Source organism: Glarea lozoyensis (assembly GCF_000409485.1).
Source record: "Glarea lozoyensis ATCC 20868 chromosome Unknown GLAREA15, whole genome shotgun sequence".
NCBI classification, from domain to species: domain Eukaryota; kingdom Fungi; phylum Ascomycota; class Leotiomycetes; order Helotiales; family Helotiaceae; genus Glarea; species Glarea lozoyensis.
The window spans coordinates 1,670,886-1,691,939 of NW_007360989.1; the positions used below are offsets into that span (position 1 = coordinate 1,670,886).

A 21,054-nucleotide genomic window follows, 5' to 3' on the forward strand; every position below is an offset into this window, starting at 1 on the left:
CAAATCTATCCATACCTATCCATACCTAGGTACCTAAGAGCGCAATTGTAAGAGTTTCGGAAAACCGTCTAGCTTCCAAGTCCAGGCAGAATCCTATCTATTCATAATGTAAGAACGTCGAATTATACTCAGAGCTTATATGAAACTTCTGGCATAAAATGAGTCAGTCTTCGATCACATCCTGGATGAGTTCAGCCAAGACCCGAGCGCGACGATGAGTAAAGGCAGCTTGGAGATAACACAAACTCAATTGCCTAGTCAGACAACTACACCTACGGCCTATTCATATCCTCCTCTGCTTTCCGACCACTCGTTTCGGCTCCTCAAGCTGTTCCCGGGAACTGGACCTGAAAGAATTACTGTACAGCTTTGGCAATTCGAATTGCCATCTGCTCCAGCATACGATGCGATATCATATGTATGGGGAGATGAATCTTCTACTATATCGATCACGTGCGATTCTCAACCCCTTGAGATCACGCAGAACCTGCACTGGGCTTTATACCGTGTCAGAGACCCGAAGGTAGCGAGCTTCGTCTGGGCAGATGCAATATGTATAGATCAGCTCAATGTCCTAGAGCGAAATTCGCAGGTCGCGTTGATGGGGTCGATATATGGGAATGCTAGGCTTGTGTTTGTTGCAATGGGTGACGCCTCTGGGGAAGATGATCGAAATGTCATGACCTTGATTAGAGATATATCTTCAATCTGGGAAATTGTCACAACCCGCCTTGAGATTGGCGAAAGTTTTCGGGACGATCCTCGATGGCGTAGCGTTGCTTCTATAATGGATTGCACATGGTTTACTCGCGTGTGGGTTGTCCAAGAAGTTGGATTGGCGAGGCACCCGATAGTGTTGTATGGAAACACGCATTTTCCTTACAGAGAATTGATCAAAATTGTCACTTGGGCAAGGAGTCAAACTTGGAGTTCGAGTTACTGGATTTCGGGATGGATCATTCATTCAGCATGGTCAGATTGGACACAGATACCCACATTTCCAAATGTCGGACTCTTCGATCTGCTAAGTCATGGCGCTATGTTATCATGTAGTGATCCTCGCGATCGTGTATATGCGTTTCTCGGACATCCACTAGCGAAGAATACGAGCGGTTCGAGCACCTTGCTTGCGCCTGATTACACGAAAGATTATAGAGAAGTCTATCAAGAAGTCTCGGTTTTGCTCTTGAAGCGAATCGGGCTCAGGTTACTCTCTTCAGTCGAACACACAGAAGAAACCATCAAAGAACCCTTCCCATCATGGGTGGTACGCTGGGATGTCGCAGAAGTGATGAATGACATATCCCAATACCACGACCAATTCAAATGTTACCCAACCAATGACACTCGACTACTTCACAACACAGTTCAAGGCAACAAGCTAATATCCCACGGTATATTCCTAGAAACAATCGCTAAATCATTCCCCATGCGAGGCCGAACCGACGCAGACGTCCTAACCTTCCTCGACCACACTTCTAACACAGAAATCTCACTGCACACCATGATCCACAACTTCACACCCGGCAACTGGCGCTCCTCAGAAATCTACGGCCAAAACCCACAAACCGCATTCCTCAAAACTCTGTCAGCTGGACACTACAAAGCTCCTTTCGACGCAGCGACTCATCCAGATGAAATCTCCGCAATTTACCACAGCGTCATCGGGACCTGTCATAAACGTTGCTTCGCCATGACCGGGTCAGGATTGTTTGTTCTTGCACCCTGGCTTACGAGACCGGGAGATATCTGTTGTGTGTTGTTTGGGGCGGGGGCGCCGTTTGTGCTTCGGCCGGCGGGAGGGAGTGGGGAGTATCGGCTGCTGGGCGAGGCGTATGTTGGGGGGATTATGGATGGGGAGTTGAAGGTTATGTTTAGTGAGAGTCAGTTGAGCGGGAGGGAGTTTGTGATTTCGTAGGGTTGGCAGGAACGTGTTTGCTGCTATATCAAAGTTCGCATCTTAAGCCTGGATGGAGTCGCTCTTTGCTCACATGCAGACTTGTCGGCTCGCGCCTCATCTGAGTTGAATATTTCGTGCTGTATTACACTGCTGGGTATTTGCAAAGGCTATCCTGACACCGAGTCGTCTAAACAGTGAAGCTTCTATTCAGAAAATACGTTTGTAATTAGGACAGATGATCCTTGGAATTTCTCGCTGCGCAGAACTTGCGTTTTGACCTCAACGACCCCTACAAAAGTCTGATATCTTCGTTCCAGGGCAGTAAAGCGCTCTCCACCGATTGTTAGCTAGATCAGCGGAAGGCGAATACTTAACACCTGTACGTGGTGCCCTCTACGAACCTAGAATTAAGGCTTTTACCAATATTATTCTAGAGCAGAGATTAAGCTCGGTTTGTCGTACACGAAGAGATTTCCCTTTACCGACTAAAAACCACGAATTCGAGCCCTCTCTCGACTCGACCCTCTTACTCGAACACCAATACCTCTACCTTACTATCTCTTCCGACGATTCGAAATCCCTTCCTTATAGTCACGAGTCTCTACTAGAGCTAGGCTTCTACCTACTCGGACAATTGACAATATATACCTAGTTACGCGGAGGAAAGGCGTGCGCCCGACTAGAAAGAAGGATAAGGAATCGGTAGAAGGGTTCTTTAAAAAGAGGGAATAGATATAAGGGTAGGAGCGAAAGTATAGAGTATTAGGGGCTATAGGGGGGGCGGTACTCGAATTCTTACTTTTGGCTGGTTTTGCGCCTTTATACGCGCTAAGCCTTACCCGAAATTGGGAATAGCCTTACTTATTAAGGATTACCTAGAGTAAGGCCTATTCTCTTACAATATACTCTCGAGCTATCCTAACCGGCGGGGAAGGCCGGAGATACTACTATACGGCCATGAGACACCTAAGTTTCTTTACTTTACTTTCTTGTTAGGTGGATATAAAGATAGAATGAAGGGACCCAGCTCTACTCTAGCTCTTTTAAGAGATTTTAGGGGTAGAACGGTTTTTTATTGTTAAATCCCAAGTTTAGTACGTCTCCATACCCCATGGGAGGTTCCAGAAGTTCGCCGCAAGCGGCGGGCTTCGCCAGACGTTTAATCAATACTACTACTACTTAGCCAGATCAGCGCCGGCGTAGTATCAAACCTGGGAACCAACACCTAGCATGTTGGATCTGGAGAACTTGCTGGTGAAAGTTAGGTACTTGCACTTAACGTCGACAAATCAAGATGCGACGAACCCTTGTAACCAACTTGGGGCATCAAGTTTTCCTCGAGAGCCAGATTGTAATTGGATCCAAATAATCATGCTTCTGTTTACGCCACATAAGCACAACCAATAATGCGCTGTAGGTCATCCAAAAGCTTGCGATCGATGTTCTGTTGCACAAGGGGCTCGAAGATCAATTCGTTCAATGAGGGAGTGGTGAAAATTTTCAAATGGTGAAAAATTTCAACTGGTCGCATTGTCTACATCATTGGGAGACTCCATACTGGTTATCAATCCGCTGTAGACGGTTTAGCAATTTGCTTTGCTATGTGGCGTCCAATGTCAGTAGACAACATCCATACGACGAAATGCAGTTCTTGTGGATTAAAATCCCATTACTTAACAGCCAGCCCGCAAATTTCAAACCAGCCATTCGTAGGCTTCTCGCAGAAATGCGGGTTTTTGCGCTAGCGTGAGATCTGACTGCATAGCCTTTTTGGACATCACCGTCATGTTGGTCATATGTTGGAAACGACATTATCCTGTTGCATAATGTTCAAAACTTCATCGTTCTCCCGTCCGACCACCTTATGAAACTCATTTCAGAGTAAAAGACAAATAAGTTCCCAAAATCAAATAACCACCTTTCAATCGCCAAGAATGTCTACAAAGAATTCAAAGTACGACTTGCAATCATTATCAAAAAAAACATTTCCCGAAATTGTGGATGAGATCGCGAAATGAACGCCCAACAGGCCATACGCCTCGATTCCCATCACTGCGGAAGTGACTGATGGTTTTCGAGATATTTCGTTCAGTGATATCGCCAATGGAGTTAACAACTTCGCTTTCCAGCTGGAAAAGCTATATGGTCGAAGCGAGGAGTTTGCGACTATCACTTATGTAGGGATAAATGACCTTCGATATGTGATGGTATTTCTAGGCGCAATAAAATGCGGTTATAAGGTAAGTCGAGCAATCCTCGACGTCTGTCTTCTAACTGAAACAAAAGACCCTTTTGATTTCACCAAGAAACCCGCCTGCAACTAATTTAAGTCTTATGGCCACGACAAAATCCACTAAATTGTTGTACACTGCGGAACTTGCACCACTGTTCAAGGGAATGTGCGCTGCAAATTCCGAAATAGTCGGTACGCAACTCAGCAGCTTCGATGAAATGATAATTTCCAGCCCGCCATTTTTATATTCCGAAGTCTGGTCTAAGGCTATAAACAAACCAGTCCTAGGTTTACACTCATCGGGATCGACAGGAACACCAAAACCTGTTGTCATGACACACGGCACGTTTGCAGTTCTGGGTAACGAAGCAAGTTTACCAATGGTGCCTGGAAGAGTTAAGCAAGACCTGGCAATATGGAATGGTAAAGATAGTGATTCAAGCAGATTCTATCACATATTTCCAACATTCCACTTAGCAGGATTTGTAACCACGGTCGTAATTCCAATTTTGGGGAACGGGATACCAGTGCTAGGCCCTCCAACCCGACCACCGAACGGTCATCTCATCATCCAAGTTATGAAGCAGCACACTTTACGAGCGTTATTCGTGCCACCTTCTCTTGCTGAAGCAGTTTGCCAAGAACCCGGCGGGCTTGAATTGATATCACGACTCGAGTTCGTATGTTACGCCGGCGGTCCTTTATCCGACGCGATAGGGGACAGATTGAGTCAGGTCACCAAGCTCTGTCAAATCTACGGCTCTACAGAATTATTGTCCATGCAACAACTCTTCCCGAAGAAGGAAACTTGGGCTTATCTAGAATGGAATCCACATGGCAGTTTTCGTATGCGACCAGCCGAGGATGACATGCATGAGCTTATCGTGTTGACTGATCAGAGAGGCCAGATCACGATAGATTTTACCTCTCTAGGTGTTAAGGAGTATGAGACTCGTGATTTGTTCAAGCAACATCCTACTGAACCTGGACTCTGGAAGTTTTGTGGTCGGAGAGATGATATTGTTGTGCTCTCGAATGGTCAAAAGTTTAATCCGATACCGATCGAGTCGACTCTGCAAGGCCATGTTGCTGGTGCTTTGGTGGTTGGTCAGGGTCGTTTCCAAGCTGGTTTGATTGTGGAACCGAAGCCGGATACAGACACTTCGACGATACTCGATAATATTTGGCCGATTGTTCAAGAAGCGAACAAGCTTGTTCCAGGTTATGGTCGAATTACTCGTAATATGATTCGTCTCTCTGATCCGGCAAGACCGTTTGTTCGAGCTGCTAAAGGCACTGTGATTTGGAAGATGACGGAGAAGTTGTATGAGCAAGACATCCATGGTCTGTATGAGAATTATTCCGTGCAAGAACAGTCATCTGTACTTGGACCTCGCCTGCGGGCTTCTTTCAAGTTAGAAGATGTGACGAGTTTTGTCAGGGAAGTCATCACCTCAAGCTTTCCTGACACTGAGTTACGTGACGATGATGATCTGTATGTCGCAGGTTTGGACTCGGTTCGTACGCTTGAGATTGCGAAGACGTTAAAATCTGAGATGGAGAGATACAGAAAAGCAAATGATTTATCTTGGTTCACCTCGCGTATTCTATATGATCATTCGTCCATCACACGACTGTCGAAAACAATCACTGATGGCCTGGAGTCTGGAAACTTACATTTGAAAAAGGACTCTAAGGTAGAGATGAATTAACTTGTCGCCAAATATACAGATGGTCTCGTGCCAAGAGTCAGTTCAACACTCAATGAAGGTGCTGTACACAATTCAACTGGCCTCGTCGTTGCTCTCATTGGCACATCAGGATACCTCGGTAGCGCTCTTCTCGACAGACTCAATCTCGATGAACGAATAACGAAGATCTACAGCCTGACCCGCGCACCCGCAAATCAATCAAACTCACATCCCAAAGTAAAGCATCTGAAAGTCCAATACTCCCAACCACAATTTGGTCTCAAAGATCCCGACTTCCAAGAACTTAGTTCTCAATGTCACGTATTAATCCTGAACGCATGGAAAGTCAATTTCAACCACTCCTTAAAGTCTTTCGAAGACAACATCAAATCTCTCAGAACATCTTTGGATCTCGTCGCAAAAAGCCCTCATAACGCACGTCTCACTTTCGTCTCATCGATTTCAGCAGTTGAAAATTACCTACCCGACGCCGAGATCCCTGAGGCGTTACTCGGCCCAGAATTCGGCGATATTGCACTGCCCATGGGCTACGCGCAATCTAAACTCGTTGCGGAACGCATACTATTAGAAGCAGGTACTAAGTACAACTTTCCAATTACAGTGTTAAGAGTCGGACAAATCGCGGGTTCCACAGACCCGAACTCGAAGAGTATGTGGCCAGTTACTGATGCCATCCCATTAATCATCGCCACATCCAAAATCATCGGTTATCTCCCTGAACTCCGAAACGTGGATTAGATACCCATCAACAATCTCGTTGATGTAATTACAGATCTACTCCCTCACGATATCCTAACCGAAAAGTGCTATACTTATAATCTCGTGAACCCGCATCCAACTCCTTGAACTGAGCTTCTTGAACCGCTGCGCGAGTATTGTGGAGCTGAAACTAAGGTTGTGCCTGTTGAGGAGTGGTTGAGAAGGATTAAGGAGAATGGGTTTGAGGGGAAGATGGTCGGAGGTCTTCCGTTGAGGAGTGTTGTGGATACTTTTATGGTGGTTTTGAGGGGAGAGGCAAGGGGTGGGAGGAGGTATGAGATGGAAAGGGGGTTGGAGGCGAGTCAGGCGTTTAGGGGTGTGAAGTCTGTTTCGGGGAGGGAGTTGGAGGTGTGGATGAGGGGGGTGGGGGTTCTGAGGGTTTAGGAGGATTTTTCGGATTAAGAAAACCTCGGCTTCAATTCTTTCAAAAATAATTTCTTGATTTAAAGGAAATGTGCAACTCGTGGGGCAGGTTCAGAGTTGAACATCTTGAACTATTCTGATAAGTTGAATTTTTCCATTGATAACTACAGCATAGTCAAAGCTGATGAAGAAGGAAATGAATTCGAATAGTAAGTAAGACATGATACGAGGCCCATTGAGTAAGTTCCAGGTTCTCCCAGGTCTTCCTCCAAAAACACAAAGAGAAGATGACAGAGAACAGTCGTTTGCTCCGTCCCAAGGTTGTTTCTGTCATTGCACCATTCTAGACCCTCAGATCACTTCCATGATACCATATATCACCAAGAAAACGTCCTTCGGCCTATCTAAGCGCTCCAGCAGCGGTTAGAATACCGACAATATTTTGATGGCCACGGTTCTGAGCAGCTTGTAATGCGCTTCTCGCGCCCGAGTGCCCACGAGGCCATCGTTCATCAGATACGATAGCATTGGGATCTGCGCCAGCAGCCAATAGCTTCTTGACGATTGATTCGCGATTGCTTTCTGCGGCAATTTGTAACGCCTCTGGATAGTGAGCGGTCTGTTTGGTATTAGTGTCAGCACCCACAGCTAACAAAACGTCAACGGCTTTGTCATCACCACGATTAGCGGCTTCTTGTAAATGAGTTAAGGGGTCACTCAGTCCCGGTCTCTTCCCATAATTAATATCAGCTCCAGCAGCTACTAGATTTTGTACAATTATAGGTGAAATCTTTGGTGCTTCCATAGCGATATTTAGCAGATTCGTCAAAACCCACTTGTTGTATACTCTATCATCAACCTGAGTATTGTATACGCCTTCATCAACATGAGTATCATGGGCTGTAGTCTTCGTTGAAGTGTCTTGATGACCCTCTTTTATGTCGGCTCCGAGAACGTTTTTCGGAAATCGAGAGACTGGCTTAATATACTGATAGCTAGTACACAGTAACAAGTTCACTACTCCTGCGTGACCATTTACGACGGCGCCTTCCAGCGCCGTACCTTTTCGACGGTCGATTGGATGGGAAGTCTCCGTACCAGAGCTCGCTGCCCCAGTTTCAAGTAACATTGCCACGGCTAATTTGTGTCCGTTGCTCGCTGCCCGAAAAAGAGCTGTTTTCCCTTGACCGTCCACTGTATCTATATCTATTCTCCTGTCTGCCATTTTGTCTAGCAACAATCTTATAATTCGCTCTTTTCCAAAATCTGCGGCGTAATGCAAGGGTGTAGATTTCTTGTTATCTACAGCCTCGACTTTGGCGCCAGCATCCAACAATATCTTTGTCATGTTCAAATTGCCGCTCAATACGGCAATATGTAGTGGTGCCCTTCCCATATCATTCTTTTCTTCAATCAATCCACCTTCCTTAAGCAATAGTTCCACTAGCTCAGCTTTCCCATCTGCCGCGGCAATATGCATTGAAGTTTGTCCTAAGTCGTTCTTCTCTTCTATTTCTGCACCATTTTCGATTAAGAGCTTCACAAGTGAGATGTCACCTATCTGAACAGCATTCATAAGACTCAGCCGTTCGGTGGATTTCTTTTGCTCCTATAAACATTTAGAGTAGAGAAGTTGGAATCTATTTTCCGCGGTGTCTTCGGGGTTTTCCGCCTGCTTGTGCTTTTCTTTCATGTGTCTCAAGAGATTGTCCTGCCGAGAAGCACCTTTGAAGCTGCACCCAGGCCACTGGCAGTAAAACTTAGTAGCCACTCGCCCACCGTGTGTAGCCTTGTGCCGATTACAATCATGTCTCAATGCAAAGCGTCGAGCACATAATTTGCATTTGTGAGGTTTCAAGTGCGTGTTATGATGCCTACTGAGGAAATTGTTAGAGGGGGTATATGCTGTTGATAGATAGCCACAAACTTGTATTCTTTTAATGATTCTAAGTCTTTGGAACAAAATCCGCAATTAATCTTTCCATTTACTTGGATCCTGAGTTGTGAGTTTGACATGTTGTGCTTTGAGGTAGTTTTATCGCATAACATTTGAGAGATCCTCGGATCCAGTAACGCCGTGGGTCGGATAGGTCGCGACCATGTTATCTGTAAAGTCACAGGCTAAGAATTGACTCACTCGAAGAACTTTCAAATTAATACAACCAAGAGGCTGAAGATTCAGGTTGTACGGGCAACATCTACTGCATCTCCGTTAATTTCTAATTGGAACTCGCAATACCAAGACAGCTGCTAACACACAACCAGAGGGCGACCGCTAGGGAGCATCACCAAACCAAAGATCGAGATTTTCGTTAAATAACTGACTTCCCTCTTTCTGTTTGCACGGAAACGTGAGCAGACTTGTTATCCAAAAGCCAACGTCTTTTCTTCATTGGTTGCCCTGTCCTTCACTCATTGGTCGCCCGATTCTCGAGGCGTCGCGCCACTCACCATTTTACGATCCCCCGCATTCGCACACTATATTCAAGACAATGCAGCAGTATCAGGCGGCCGCTTTGGGCTCCTGTCGTCGGAATTCCCGGTACGGCCTTTTTTTTTTTGCTGACGCGGTTATGCCTCCAGACTCGGCAATCACAGAGATCGAGCAGTAAATCGACCTCTGTATCGGACATCTCCTATTGGCAGGTTGCCCAGCTTTGCATCATGTAATGCTACAGCGCAGAACCACGACCCGCTTTCTTTCAATACAGTCTGGAACAGGGACTCAGATAAAGAATATTCAGCAGTCGTCGACACCGCCTCCAAAACATTTGCTTCACAGCTAAATTTGGATAAGGAAGTATTTGGACTCACTCAATTCCAGGCCGCTCAAAACTCTATCTTCGACTACAACTACAACACTTTGGATTGTTCTTTTCTAGATTCCAACCAAATCTTGCTTGAGCAAACTAGCTCGTATTTTCAAGATCCTGTCCTTGGTAGTAGCGACTATACGAATCTCACCAATGGCTTCAATTCTCCGGTGCAACTTGAGCCGGCTTCGGTTGGACAACCTAGCTCTTGTGCACAGGGTTATGGCTTTGGCGGCAACAATCACGTAGAGGTTGATGAGTTTGAAGTTCTTGGAGATGCTGAATCAACTTTGCTTGAAGAAACTAGCTTTCTTCCGCCAAATGCTGGATCCAAAAGCGACAATCCCATACATTACAATGGATTCCAGCCTTTCGACAATTCAATATCAACTCTACCTTCTCGATCAGTCTTTCTCCCACGAAATATTGGCATAGATAGTATCAATCAGGTAGAATTTGACGAATTCATCTCTCATGGCTACCTCGAATCGGCTTCGCACGAACAACCCAACCTTTATTCTCAACATTCCAGTTCAGGCAGCAATGGTTTTGTGGACTACAACGACTGTCTTGAAATTGAGACTGGTTTTATTGATCAACCAGCTTTCGCCAACGCTATTCAGAACCTCGTTCAATTCGGCTCGCCGGCGCAAGGGGTACATTGCCAGGATTCCGCAGCCCATCACCAGCAGCTGAACCTTGCCACTCTGAATCATCCACCAGAAGTGTCAATTAATCCTGCGGGTCCCATTGCGGCAGCGGTGACCTCCAATACCAATACGGCTGCTTTACCTATCGCCATCCCGAGGGCAGCCATTGCACGTCTGCCCAATCGAAACGCTGGTTCATTCAGATGCGATTATCCTGGATGCAACGAAATAATCAAAAGATTTCACGACCTCGCTCGACACAAGCGGAAACATGGTCCACCACAATACCGCTGTTTGGTTCAAGATTGCCCTCGCGGTCTGGTGGGCTTCACTCGTACTGACAAACTGAGAGAACACCAGCAAAAGATGCACGTGCCGAGAACCTTCTAAGAATCGTTGATAGGAGTCGATGGGTTTCAGAGAGTAACCTCAAGGGTTAACAGAGCTCAATGGAAGATTGGGAGGAGTTGTGGCTGACGATGGGGGTTTCTTCATTTTCAAAAGCTCTTTAGTACTGTTTCGTTTATTTTTTCGGTTACTTTCGGCTTCTAGCAGCTTGGACGCTCGTTTATTTGCTGAAATCAATTCTCTCGCGATATTAGATTGTGGTGGATTCGGTCACTTTATCCAGATTTGTGTTTTGCTCTTGTGTTCGGTGCCAGAAACAAAAATACAGTCGTTACCTAAACCCAATAATCTCAAACACGAAGTGAATCTGCTGAAAGCTTTTGATACGATTCAAAGTTCGGCTATCGGGCTCCAGACGAGGCGAGATAATTTTCATTCAACGATCGTACAGAGGGCCGGAAAAGTCATATCTCTCCAACTCATGTATTTTTCCCCGCAAACTTGTTACTTTTAAGCTTATGAGTGGAATTCTAGAGCATCGAAAACTCCCAAATTTTTGAGCGAATAAGCATACATGCACTTCGCTTACAGGCTACCGCTACCTACCTAGGTAGCTGCCAATGGAAAAGCCAAGTGACATTCGGAACACGGATACTTCTTTCACCAAGCTGCTATAGTACTGTTCATTGGTCGACTTTTCCAGCAAGTAGAAGTTTCCTTAGACCAATTACACTGGCTTTTTCTTTTTGAGATTACTTACTCGCTTAAAGTATCCTTCTAGTTGAAAGAATCTCCAGAGGGCACTGCTACTGGAATTGTGCTCTAGGAGGAAGGCTCGTTGACAGCCAATACTTTTATGGCGATAGCTAACAAGAAATATACATATATCAAATTGCTGGGCAGCCTATAATAAATGACAAGGTAAGGTTACTTACGCATTCTGTTTGTCTGTGGAGCTACTGCGGAAATATATCAGAACACTATTTAAATTACTCTTACTAATTGTAATCTTATGTAGCACTAATTACTACTCTGCCTTACTAAAAGGGTTTCGCTGAGTAGTTCTTGAGAAGTGTACGTAGAGTCATGATTGCTTTGATGCGTTGCCATTGGTAATTGATCGTTTTGAACTAAGACTCTGCAACAGTAAGTATATAGCCAACCATACACATGTAAGAACACAATAAAGATTTCGACACATTTCATTCAATGCAAATAGTCTTTATGCTTTAACTCCTGAACACTTGCATTCTAGATACATTAAAATGGTTTGCAAAAGAAGTGACGCTTTTATTGGGCCGTCGAATCTTGACATACAAAGAGCCCAAGTCTTGGTGTTTATAGCTCGCTCCAAAAAGATTGATCATAACGACCATCACGACAACCTAAGGAGCATTTCATCTACTGAATCGACCTATCTCTAAGAGTCATCACACAACTACAGATCGGGCGAAAGATTTGTCACTTAGCAGTTTCTTCTTCTCGTAGAAGTTGAGGACGTGACTGTTTGTTTGTTTAGTATACTCATTCCCATTTCGCTTAAAGTATTCTTTTTAACCTCATAGTTTTAATACTATTATCGTGTAGCATTTGAACTCAAGAATAATGTCTATGTAGGTGCGCTAGGATCTATCTATCAAGAAACTTGTAATTGCTTAACGTCCTTCCCCTTAGGGGCTTATAATTGGTTGCCCTTTTCGGAATTGGTCTCAGTAGCGGCTGGATCAGGGCAAGCACCCAAAAAGTAATTCGCAAAGAATCCACGCCCGTTTGTTTCAAAGCCCGGTAATAGTGCTGCGCATGAGATTTCTCTCCCAGGATTAGCTTCAGCACTAGCAGCTGATAACAATTCTATCATCTCTTCGTCCCCTAGCCCTGTAGCCTCCTGCAAAGGCGTCTGCAAATTTCCCCCAATTTCGTTCACGTTGGCTCCCGCAGCTAGTAATTTCTTGACTATATTAACTGATCGCTGTGAAGTTCTCACGGCTATATGTAATGGCGTCATGATATAGCTCCCATCCCACACTTCCTCATCTGTGCGAGCACCAGCGGCTAATAGCCTTGCTACAATCATTTCATGACGCCCTTCTATAGCAGCCTGGAGTGCAGTTCTGTTAAAACGAGATGGTCTCTTGTTGACATTTGCACCGGCGTTTAAAAGAGCATCGACTATATCTAGGTTGCCACCGACTACTGCCTTTTCCAACTCTGAATGAGTTGGGCGACAACCAGCAGATAGTAATACATCCACCACCTCTTGGTAACCTCCACTAATAGCAGCTTTTAGCGCTGAATTTGTAGATTCCGTGAGTCTCAGTCCTGGTCTTCCTGATTTGTCTGCGGCAACCTGAAGTAGAATTGAGACAATAGAAGCATGGCCATTTGCTGCTGCTCTGTAGAGAGCTGTTGCCCCTTGGCGGTCCGGTATATCAACGGTAGATTTCATCTCTAAAAGCCTGTTCACTAGTAATCGTACGATGAGCTCTTTGCCGGAGTCGGCAGCATAGTGGATTGGGGCTGTTCTTTTGTTGTCTTTGGCCTCCACGTTGATACCTGCACCAAATAGCACCTTTATTACCTCAAGATTGTGATTCAGAGTCGCAATATGTAATGGCGTCTGACCTTCCCCATTTCTGGCTTCTAAATCAGCCCCGTTATTTAACAAATTCTTCACTAGGGCGATATCTCCAAGCTGGACCGCCATCATGAAGCTCAAGCGTCCTGTGGATAGCTTTTGTTCTTCAGTACACTGTTTGAAGAGTTCCATGACCGTGTTATTTATCTCGCTTTCTTCTATATCCTTTGATGTTTTCCCGTGTTTTTCACGTATGTGCTTCCAAAGATAGTCCCGTCGAGTAGTACCCTGAAATTTGCAATTTGGCCAACTACAGCGGTATTTCGCTGTCGTCAGTGCGAAATGAACTGCCCTGTGTCGGTCGAGATCATGTCGTAGGGCGAAACCCCGCGGGCAGGCAGAGCACTTATGTGGTTTCTTATGTTGCTTGCTGTGTCGGCTAGAGGCAGGGTTGTTAGTGTGGCTCATGTGCTGGCACTCTTTTGTAGTATTACTTATATTCAGACCGTTTGCTAAATGATTTGGAACATTCATCGCATCTCAAGACTGTCCTACTTTGCCTATCCACGACCAATTTCGACATAATGAGGATTCTGATGATGATCGATTACACTCAAGGCTGGTGGAAGAGAATGTAAGATGAGAATGGGTGGATTGCGCTTCATCAGCTTTGTTAATTGTAAGCAGAAACGACGGGAATTTGTTGCAGAGTCCTCCCTCATTGGTAGCTATATCTAGAGATAGAGTAGCCTCTTTAGGTTAGCCTGTCATGGGATGTTTGTTACACAGAACTTGACCGCCAACACCAGGCCCAACTCCCTGTAGTGTCAATCATTAACCACATAATGCAAAATATTTGACAGTCTTACGTACGGTACAACTTGTCTATGGTAGGCCCTGATGGTCAGTATGCATAAATGTACATGTCAGTCAGATCAAGCCGTTTCAGTCGGTAATCGGTAGCAAGATAGCAATCTACACAGATTCGAGTATCCGCGCCATATTGCAATTTAGCAGTTGTGTCTACACCAAGGAGAATTCTAGGACAAAACATCCAACTTTCCTTCTCTCAGTCTACATATGGTCGCCCCATTCTCATTTCATTGATCGCCCGACATTACTTGCAGCTGCAAAGTGTCGCCCTCTATGTTGTTATTTGTCGCCCTGCTGTAGACTGTATGCACGTCCATCGCAGCTGATTGGGACAGAGGGTATATTTCTTCATATTTAGGTGCGAGTATGCCCATTTCGACGACCTCTTCGATCAATCGGATCTTGAAATCAGGAAAGTTTATCGATTCACAAACATGGCTTCAGGCAGTTCTGACGATGCTTCCACCAACCAGGACGTTGAAACTGAGTGGGATGCAATCATAAGCCCCGAGGATGAAATTTCTTCTTGGTGGTTAGATTATTCAATTCCTTCACCGAGCGATGACATAGCTCTGCACAACACCTCGGCGGTTTTCGATAATGGCCTGAACATCGATTCGTGGATGACTCAATCTATCAACGATTCGGTCTTCCTCGACTACACTCAAGGACCGACCTCGAATCACGCTGTGTCGAGTGCCGTTCAAAGCATAGAGCAATTGTCCATTTCGGAGGATAGTCTCAGCTCAGTGGAACGACATTTTGTGCATCCCAATATAAATCTGCATGGACATTTCTACTTTTTCCCACAGGAACATAGTTTTGGAGCCAACGGTCATGTCGCACTCAACAATCACTTCGAAAATCAAACCGGCCCAAGTGACCACAACGATTTTGGGAATTCAGTGGATGTTTTCGAGGAATTCGATATCCCGGCACAAGCGACTGGATTAGCTACTCCATACGAACAAACTGCTCTGGTGAACAGCGATCAACAACTGGAATTTGAAAGCACTGCCACAGCGGATATGTCTACCTCCAACTCAGCACAACTTCTTCCCGTTCTCGGTGCATCGGCATCCCACCGATCCAACAGCAACACCACCTCGTTCACGTGTCCTCATCCCGGATGCGGGCAGACAACGGCGAGGCTATCCGATCTTCATCGACACCAACGAAAGCATGAGATCCCGCAGTACCCCTGTCCATTTCTCGGTTGCAACCGTCGTGGCCACAGAGCCTTTGACCGTACCGACAAGCTCAATGAGCACCAGCGAAGAGTGCATCGCGTGAACGTCTGAATTTCACAGAACAACTCCAATGAGAGAAAGAAGCAGAATCTTGGGGTATGCGGGAAGATTGGATGAAAATTCAGGCGCAGATCATGTGGAAGTCCTTTATAACGTTAGAGGTTCTCACTCAAGATCTGAAAAGTCTTTGACACTTATGTCTCTCTCAATCTTGGTTTTATTTGGGTTTTATTTCCTGGGGAAAGCCTGCAAGATTAGACTTTGCTTATCAATAGATGAGGTTTCATACCCCAAATCCATAGCCGCTCAAGTCGCTAAACTTTTCTTACATGCTACGAGCCTCAACCAAAACGTGATACCTTTTTCGTCTCTCTAAACATTCAAAAGCCAATGTCTTGAGTTCCTGCTTACTGACACTTGACGATGAACTTGTCGTTGTTTCACAGTCTTCTCAGGGGGACAAAGGTGGGGGAGGTTCATCAAGCGAGGCTCATAGCTAAGGTTGACAACACAAATTTCGACCGAAAAGTAATTCGGCATCAGCGTGGGGATAAAGAATCTCCCAGAAACCTGGAAAATATTTGCCAATTGAGTTCAAATTCTGTCAATTTCATGGTTTTCTGCTTTTTCCCAACCGCCAAGATGGTCGCGCAGGTAGAGGAGAGTCAAATTCCGCCACAAATTTCAGCTCCAAGACTTTTCTTGCACAGTCACTCGTCAATGAACAAGTTTATGTTTTTGTGTCTTGAATGACCAGAAATTTAATAAATTCGTAAGTTTCGTTTTTCTCTGCGAAGACATTAATAACAGAAGCTCTAAGTTGGGTCAAAACCATAGCTCGTTTTCTTCTACTACAGTCAGCCTCTTAGAAATAGTTGGTCGTATGGTCTTGCCCAGCATACCATTTTTTACTTTAAGTCATTGAACTGATTCAATTTGAGGTGTTGTCCAGAGACAGTTCACTTACGTGGAAGAATCAATTCCCAAGTATCCCCCTCACTTAACACAACCTGCAAGCCATCGGTATCGCTTCCTAGGGCTGAATCAAAATTCCCCTCTCAGTGGTTACTAAATAGAAGCACATACACAAATTGGCTTGATCACAATAGAAAACTGGGAAATATCCGGCACAGGCGAATTCGTGGCGGTTCGCGAGACCCGCCAGCGTGACCAACCCACGCAAAATGGGCTTGTGGCTCACGATCCCGAAGTTCTGGATCGTGGGCCAAAAGCCTGAGATATTTCGGGGTTGGAGATTGGTTAGGTAAGGGAGGAGGCGCTTCGATAGTTTGGATTTTATTTTGTTGTCGTGGACATGGCTTTGCTCGAGCGGTTGTTGAGCATATAATGGCGATGCTGGTCCTACATGAGCTTGAGATTTTTTCTGTAGAGGAATTACTTTGCCATTTACCCCTCAACTTGTTTTAAGCCAGAAACGGTGTCGAAATTTTCGCAGAAATGCCTCTCGCAACCCCTCGAACACTGCTTGGGCTCTTAGTAGTCTGCACAACTCTACTCGGTCTAATTGATCCAGCATCTGCAACACCAAGACCTAAAACCCACAAAGTCCGCAGCGGAGAGTCAATTCAGGCTGCACTCAACTCCGCCAGTCGAGGTGACCGCATCGTGGTCGAATCCGGCACTTATGCAGAGCAATTGAACATCACAACCGACGAGATCTCGCTAGTCGGCCGCAACGCCATCCTCATTCCTCCTCCTACTCCACTACACAACCTGTGCTCTGGTCTAGCGGGCAAGCTTCCACCGAACAATGTCATTGAAACGCAAGCGGGCATTTGTATCCATGGTAGCAACGTCCAATTGAATGCTTTTGAGAGAGAACACCGGAAAGTAGCTTCGGTCGGACAATACGTCAAAGGCGTTTCGGTTACCGGCTTCACGATTCGTGGATTTTTGGGTCTTAACATCGCAATTGTTGGTGGTGAAGATACCACGATCAGCGACAACACCCTTACAGATGGAGCGTTCTACGGCGCGTTGACTGTTGGTTCGAAGAACAGTCTCATCGATCATAATACCGTCAATTCGAGTCCGCCAACTCCGACGAATACCTTCCTGCCCTTCATCGGCGTCTGCATGGACGATATCAGCACAGTTAACATCAAACGAAACAGCATCTCAGGATACCTAATTGGTCTTTGCGTACAAACCCCAGGCGCCAACATTCACGACAACAAAGTCGAAAACTGCTGTATCGGCGCATTCGTCGACCCAGGAATCGTCGGCGCCAAGCTCCGCGACAATGTATTCAAGAACACAAACCCCCGATGTTTAGATCCAGCAAAGAGCGGATCCTTCCTCATCTACGGTATTTACATCGCAGGTGCAAGCGAGACCATCGTCAAGGACAACAAGATCACTGGCATCACGTCGGGCGAAAATCAAAACTTAGGAGGAGCAGGATTGGTCGTCAACGATGACTTTCCAATTGAGTTTGGCGGGACAGCCAAAGTGGGGTCGGGGAATCGTGTGACGGATAATAAGGTCAAGAGGAATGACCTCGATGTTTATGTAGGAGCGACTGGGCAGGGGAATGTGGTGAAGGATAATCGTTGTGATACTTCGATTCCTGCCAATATCTGTGTCAAAGGAGACTAAACAGGAGTCGTGGTTTGTAATTCATTTCAACAGGAAATTGGAAAGTGCCCGGTACTGAATAATCTCTCAGCAAAAGGAGCAACTTCTGTATATAATTAATCATAATTTTGACGTTGTTGCTTGAAATCCTAGGAAACGTTGCTCGGCCCTCCGTCTTTGTTATTGACTCTGGCAAATATGATAGAACTGGGGATCTCAGTCTGCCTCTTCAATTTGTCATTGAGATCATTTATTCACTGTTCCACTTGCTCCGATGCTGAGTTCATACAGCGAAGAATATGTCCACATATGACGATACTTGAGGAAATGTACACTGAAGATGCAATTTTCATTGTTCAATCCCTCCGGGAGTCTTATTATCTACGAAGAAAGCGAAGTCCGATGAAACAATACATAAAATTTGTGATTTAATACCTTGTTGTCTTCAAACTGATGGATGACTGCATCATCAGAATCTTCAGACTCAACTCACATGCTCAGGTTGTACAGCATTTTGCTGCAAATAAACTGCTACAACCAAGATATGCAGTCAGCTTACCACGCATCGTTGAGTTATGAGAGTTCATTGAAGCTGGCACATAAGAGCCTCCAGTGTTTGCCGCTTTACGGTCGTCAACCAATGAGGTAAAAAGTGCGACAGACAAAATGGTTAAAACCAACAATTGCATTCTATGACAAGGCTCTAACTTTGTCTTCAGCAAAAGAGGCGGACAAGGCAAATGTTATTCTACTTCAGCTTGCGGGAATGTATTCGTTAGGCAGCAATCACTTTATGCTGAACCAGCCCAACGGTTGATGAAGTTGAACGTGCTATATGTGTTGCCCCATTTCTGTGGGTTTTTCGTCCTATCTGACAGGTCATCGATCTCTGAAGTACCGCCAGTGCTTTACTCGCGCAATATTTTGAAACACATCCAATTCAAATCTGTTCTTGATTAAACATTTGCAATGTGCCAATGGGAGGCGGTTGAGGTCGAAAGCTCTCAGTGCGAGCAAATTCCTCTGAATGAGCCTGCTCACAGGTACCAGATACGAAGCTTCCATCTATGCAGAGACGCAACAAATTCGACGACTGAGGGGTGGCAGCTGTGCAATAATGTAACGGGCAGGGACGGACAGGAGTACGCGGATATGGGGTCCAGAAGAACCACGCCATGTCCCGTTTGTAGAGAGCTGAACAAAGCCGAGGAGGATTATCGAGTTGCATACGGCAACGCAGTCGCGGATTATGAGATGGCATCTCAAGTGGCTTTGACCAAATACAACACAGCCGTCGCAATCGCGGATGACGACAAGCGCAAGAGAATAGAGAACTCAGCATATCAGAATCGATACTTTCCAAGGGTAAGTGGCTGTCGATATCAGTCCCCAATTGAGGTCTTGATCTTTCTGACTGAAGTAGCGACGCCATTGATACTACGGCACTGATAGTGGTAGCAGGAAGGTTATTCAATTACGAATTTGAAAATTTGCGGAACTAGCCCAGCATTGAGATTTCTCATATCTTGACGTGTTAGCAGGACCGAACAAGGAGAGGGATGCAGGCCTCAACAAGAAAGATGCCCTGTCAATGTACTCTTCGAACGTAGTGTATTGTTTGTTTGATTTTGAGTTCGGTGGTTGTGTTTGTAGCTGACAGCATTTTATTGAAAAGCCGTTGAATATTTCACCAAATAAAGATTCTCGTGAGAATGATGACCTCAGACCAAAGAAAAAGGTACCGTGATCCGTTGACGCGCCTGTCGACACCTGCTCATTGACTGCCAGAATTTTTGTTTCAGAAAATGTTTCCAACGTCTGAGAGAAGAAAGCCACAGCCAAGAGTCTTCCGCCAAATTTATCCCACAAGTAACTCCACAATAAGACAAAGTTTGGTAGGCTATTCTGCCCTTCTTTATGGAAACGCCGTGTAGCCTTTTGAAAATATTTCCCTCGCGGTATATGCCGAATTTTTTGGCACTTTGAGGTTTGAATCAAAACGTAACAAGAAGGGCTTCAGTCGTTTAATCGTTTTTGACAGCTGGTTACTTCTTTATGAACCTCGGTCACCGAGAAGTATCTTCCCCTCCAGCATCGCTCAATAATTGGCCGGATGAGATCCAAATTGATGTCTGTGAGTGGAAAGAAGTTTTGTCTGAATTGGTTTTGGACAAAGCTGTCTGTCTCATTTGCGTAAGGAGGTACAGAAGTACACATTTCAAATATAGTAGAACCCTGAAGAGATTTAGTGCCAGAGACAAAGCGTATTCAGGAGTGAAACTCACTAGTGCGAACAGCTCGGTAGCACGTGTTGGTTGGCCACTTTGATAAGTTGGGTGTTGGCCACGGACTTCATAGCTGATTCTTGCCAGTTCACCCTCTCTCCTAGAACCCGCAAAATCACACAGCTTAAGATGCTGCTGACGATTGACAAGGAAATTATGACATCCGACATCGCCATGCATGATGCCTTTGCTATGAAGGAATTCTAATCCCTTACACGCATCGTGCATCCAAGACAGCACCTTCTCCACTGGATGTTGCGATTTTTGGCGTAAATAAATACGGAGCGAGCAATCAAGTCGCTCTAAAACTAGCCCAGATTGCCATTCCTCGATAAAATGTACTATGTATGGCGATTGATGTTCAGATTGTAATTCAGAGTAGATCGATGTTTCGCGGTCGTAGTCCAATTGACCTTCATCATCGTCCGCAAAGACCTTGATGACTAGAATCTTATTTATGGCAAGAACAGTTCCGGAAGAGCCTCTGCCAATACTCGGAGCATCGTAGGTGTCAAACGTAGATTTCCAGCTGTCATCAATTGCGAATGTTTGTGATTTGAATGGTAAGGACTTCATGATCTTGGACTGTCAATCATACTATGAATGAGTAGGGCGGCATAGCGGGTTCGAGTTAAACAGCCTGTCCGAAAATAAGGATCAGGACCTGTGACACCCCAAATGAACAAAACGGTACA

The 21,054-nt window shown here is 45.3% G+C and overlaps 9 protein-coding genes across 9 annotated transcripts; 6 read left to right on the plus strand and 3 right to left on the minus strand.

Annotated features, from left to right (window-relative positions):
- Positions 1-214: 214 nt before the first annotated feature.
- On the plus strand, positions 215-1,918 carry GLAREA_06359 (uncharacterized protein; the record flags this gene model as incomplete). The annotated part of the gene is made up of 1 exon (XM_008081773.1): positions 215-1,918. One exon carries the CDS (start codon positions 215-217, stop codon positions 1,916-1,918), a length of 1,704 nt encoding a protein of 567 aa, XP_008079964.1.
- A 1,916-nt stretch (positions 1,919-3,834) lies between these two features.
- On the plus strand, positions 3,835-6,583 carry GLAREA_06360 (Acetyl-CoA synthetase-like protein; the record flags this gene model as incomplete). Its single annotated transcript, XM_008081774.1, has 4 exons — positions 3,835-3,854; positions 3,930-4,140; positions 4,187-5,654; positions 5,865-6,583. 4 exons carry the CDS (start codon positions 3,835-3,837, stop codon positions 6,581-6,583), a joined length of 2,418 nt encoding a protein of 805 aa, XP_008079965.1.
- Positions 6,584-7,367: 784 nt separating this feature from the next.
- On the minus strand, positions 7,368-8,543 carry GLAREA_06361 (Ankyrin repeat-containing protein; the record flags this gene model as incomplete). The annotated part of the gene is made up of 1 exon (XM_008081775.1): positions 7,368-8,543. One exon carries the CDS (start codon positions 8,541-8,543, stop codon positions 7,368-7,370), a length of 1,176 nt encoding a protein of 391 aa, XP_008079966.1.
- Positions 8,544-9,459: 916 nt separating this feature from the next.
- On the plus strand, positions 9,460-10,820 carry GLAREA_06362 (uncharacterized protein; the record flags this gene model as incomplete). The annotated part of the gene is made up of 2 exons (XM_008081776.1): positions 9,460-9,509; positions 9,551-10,820. The coding sequence occupies 2 exons, from the start codon at positions 9,460-9,462 to the stop codon at positions 10,818-10,820; spliced, it is 1,320 nt and encodes a 439-aa protein (XP_008079967.1).
- Positions 10,821-12,456: 1,636 nt separating this feature from the next.
- GLAREA_06363 (Ankyrin repeat-containing protein) lies at positions 12,457-13,482 on the minus strand (the record flags this gene model as incomplete). Its single annotated transcript, XM_008081777.1, has 1 exon — positions 12,457-13,482. One exon carries the CDS (start codon positions 13,480-13,482, stop codon positions 12,457-12,459), a length of 1,026 nt encoding a protein of 341 aa, XP_008079968.1.
- Positions 13,483-14,660: 1,178 nt separating this feature from the next.
- Positions 14,661-15,527, plus strand: GLAREA_06364 (C2H2 and C2HC zinc finger; the record flags this gene model as incomplete). Its single annotated transcript, XM_008081778.1, has 1 exon — positions 14,661-15,527. One exon carries the CDS (start codon positions 14,661-14,663, stop codon positions 15,525-15,527), a length of 867 nt encoding a protein of 288 aa, XP_008079969.1.
- A 1,407-nt stretch (positions 15,528-16,934) lies between these two features.
- GLAREA_06365 (Pectin lyase-like protein) lies at positions 16,935-18,095 on the plus strand (the record flags this gene model as incomplete). The annotated part of the gene is made up of 1 exon (XM_008081779.1): positions 16,935-18,095. The coding sequence occupies one exon, from the start codon at positions 16,935-16,937 to the stop codon at positions 18,093-18,095; it is 1,161 nt and encodes a 386-aa protein (XP_008079970.1).
- A 948-nt stretch (positions 18,096-19,043) lies between these two features.
- GLAREA_06366 (uncharacterized protein) lies at positions 19,044-19,509 on the plus strand (the record flags this gene model as incomplete). Its single annotated transcript, XM_008081780.1, has 2 exons — positions 19,044-19,439; positions 19,498-19,509. The coding sequence occupies 2 exons, from the start codon at positions 19,044-19,046 to the stop codon at positions 19,507-19,509; spliced, it is 408 nt and encodes a 135-aa protein (XP_008079971.1).
- A 631-nt stretch (positions 19,510-20,140) lies between these two features.
- Positions 20,141-20,935, minus strand: GLAREA_06367 (Protein kinase-like (PK-like); the record flags this gene model as incomplete). Its single annotated transcript, XM_008081781.1, has 1 exon — positions 20,141-20,935. The coding sequence occupies one exon, from the start codon at positions 20,933-20,935 to the stop codon at positions 20,141-20,143; it is 795 nt and encodes a 264-aa protein (XP_008079972.1).
- Between the last annotated feature and the right edge of the window lie 119 nt (positions 20,936-21,054).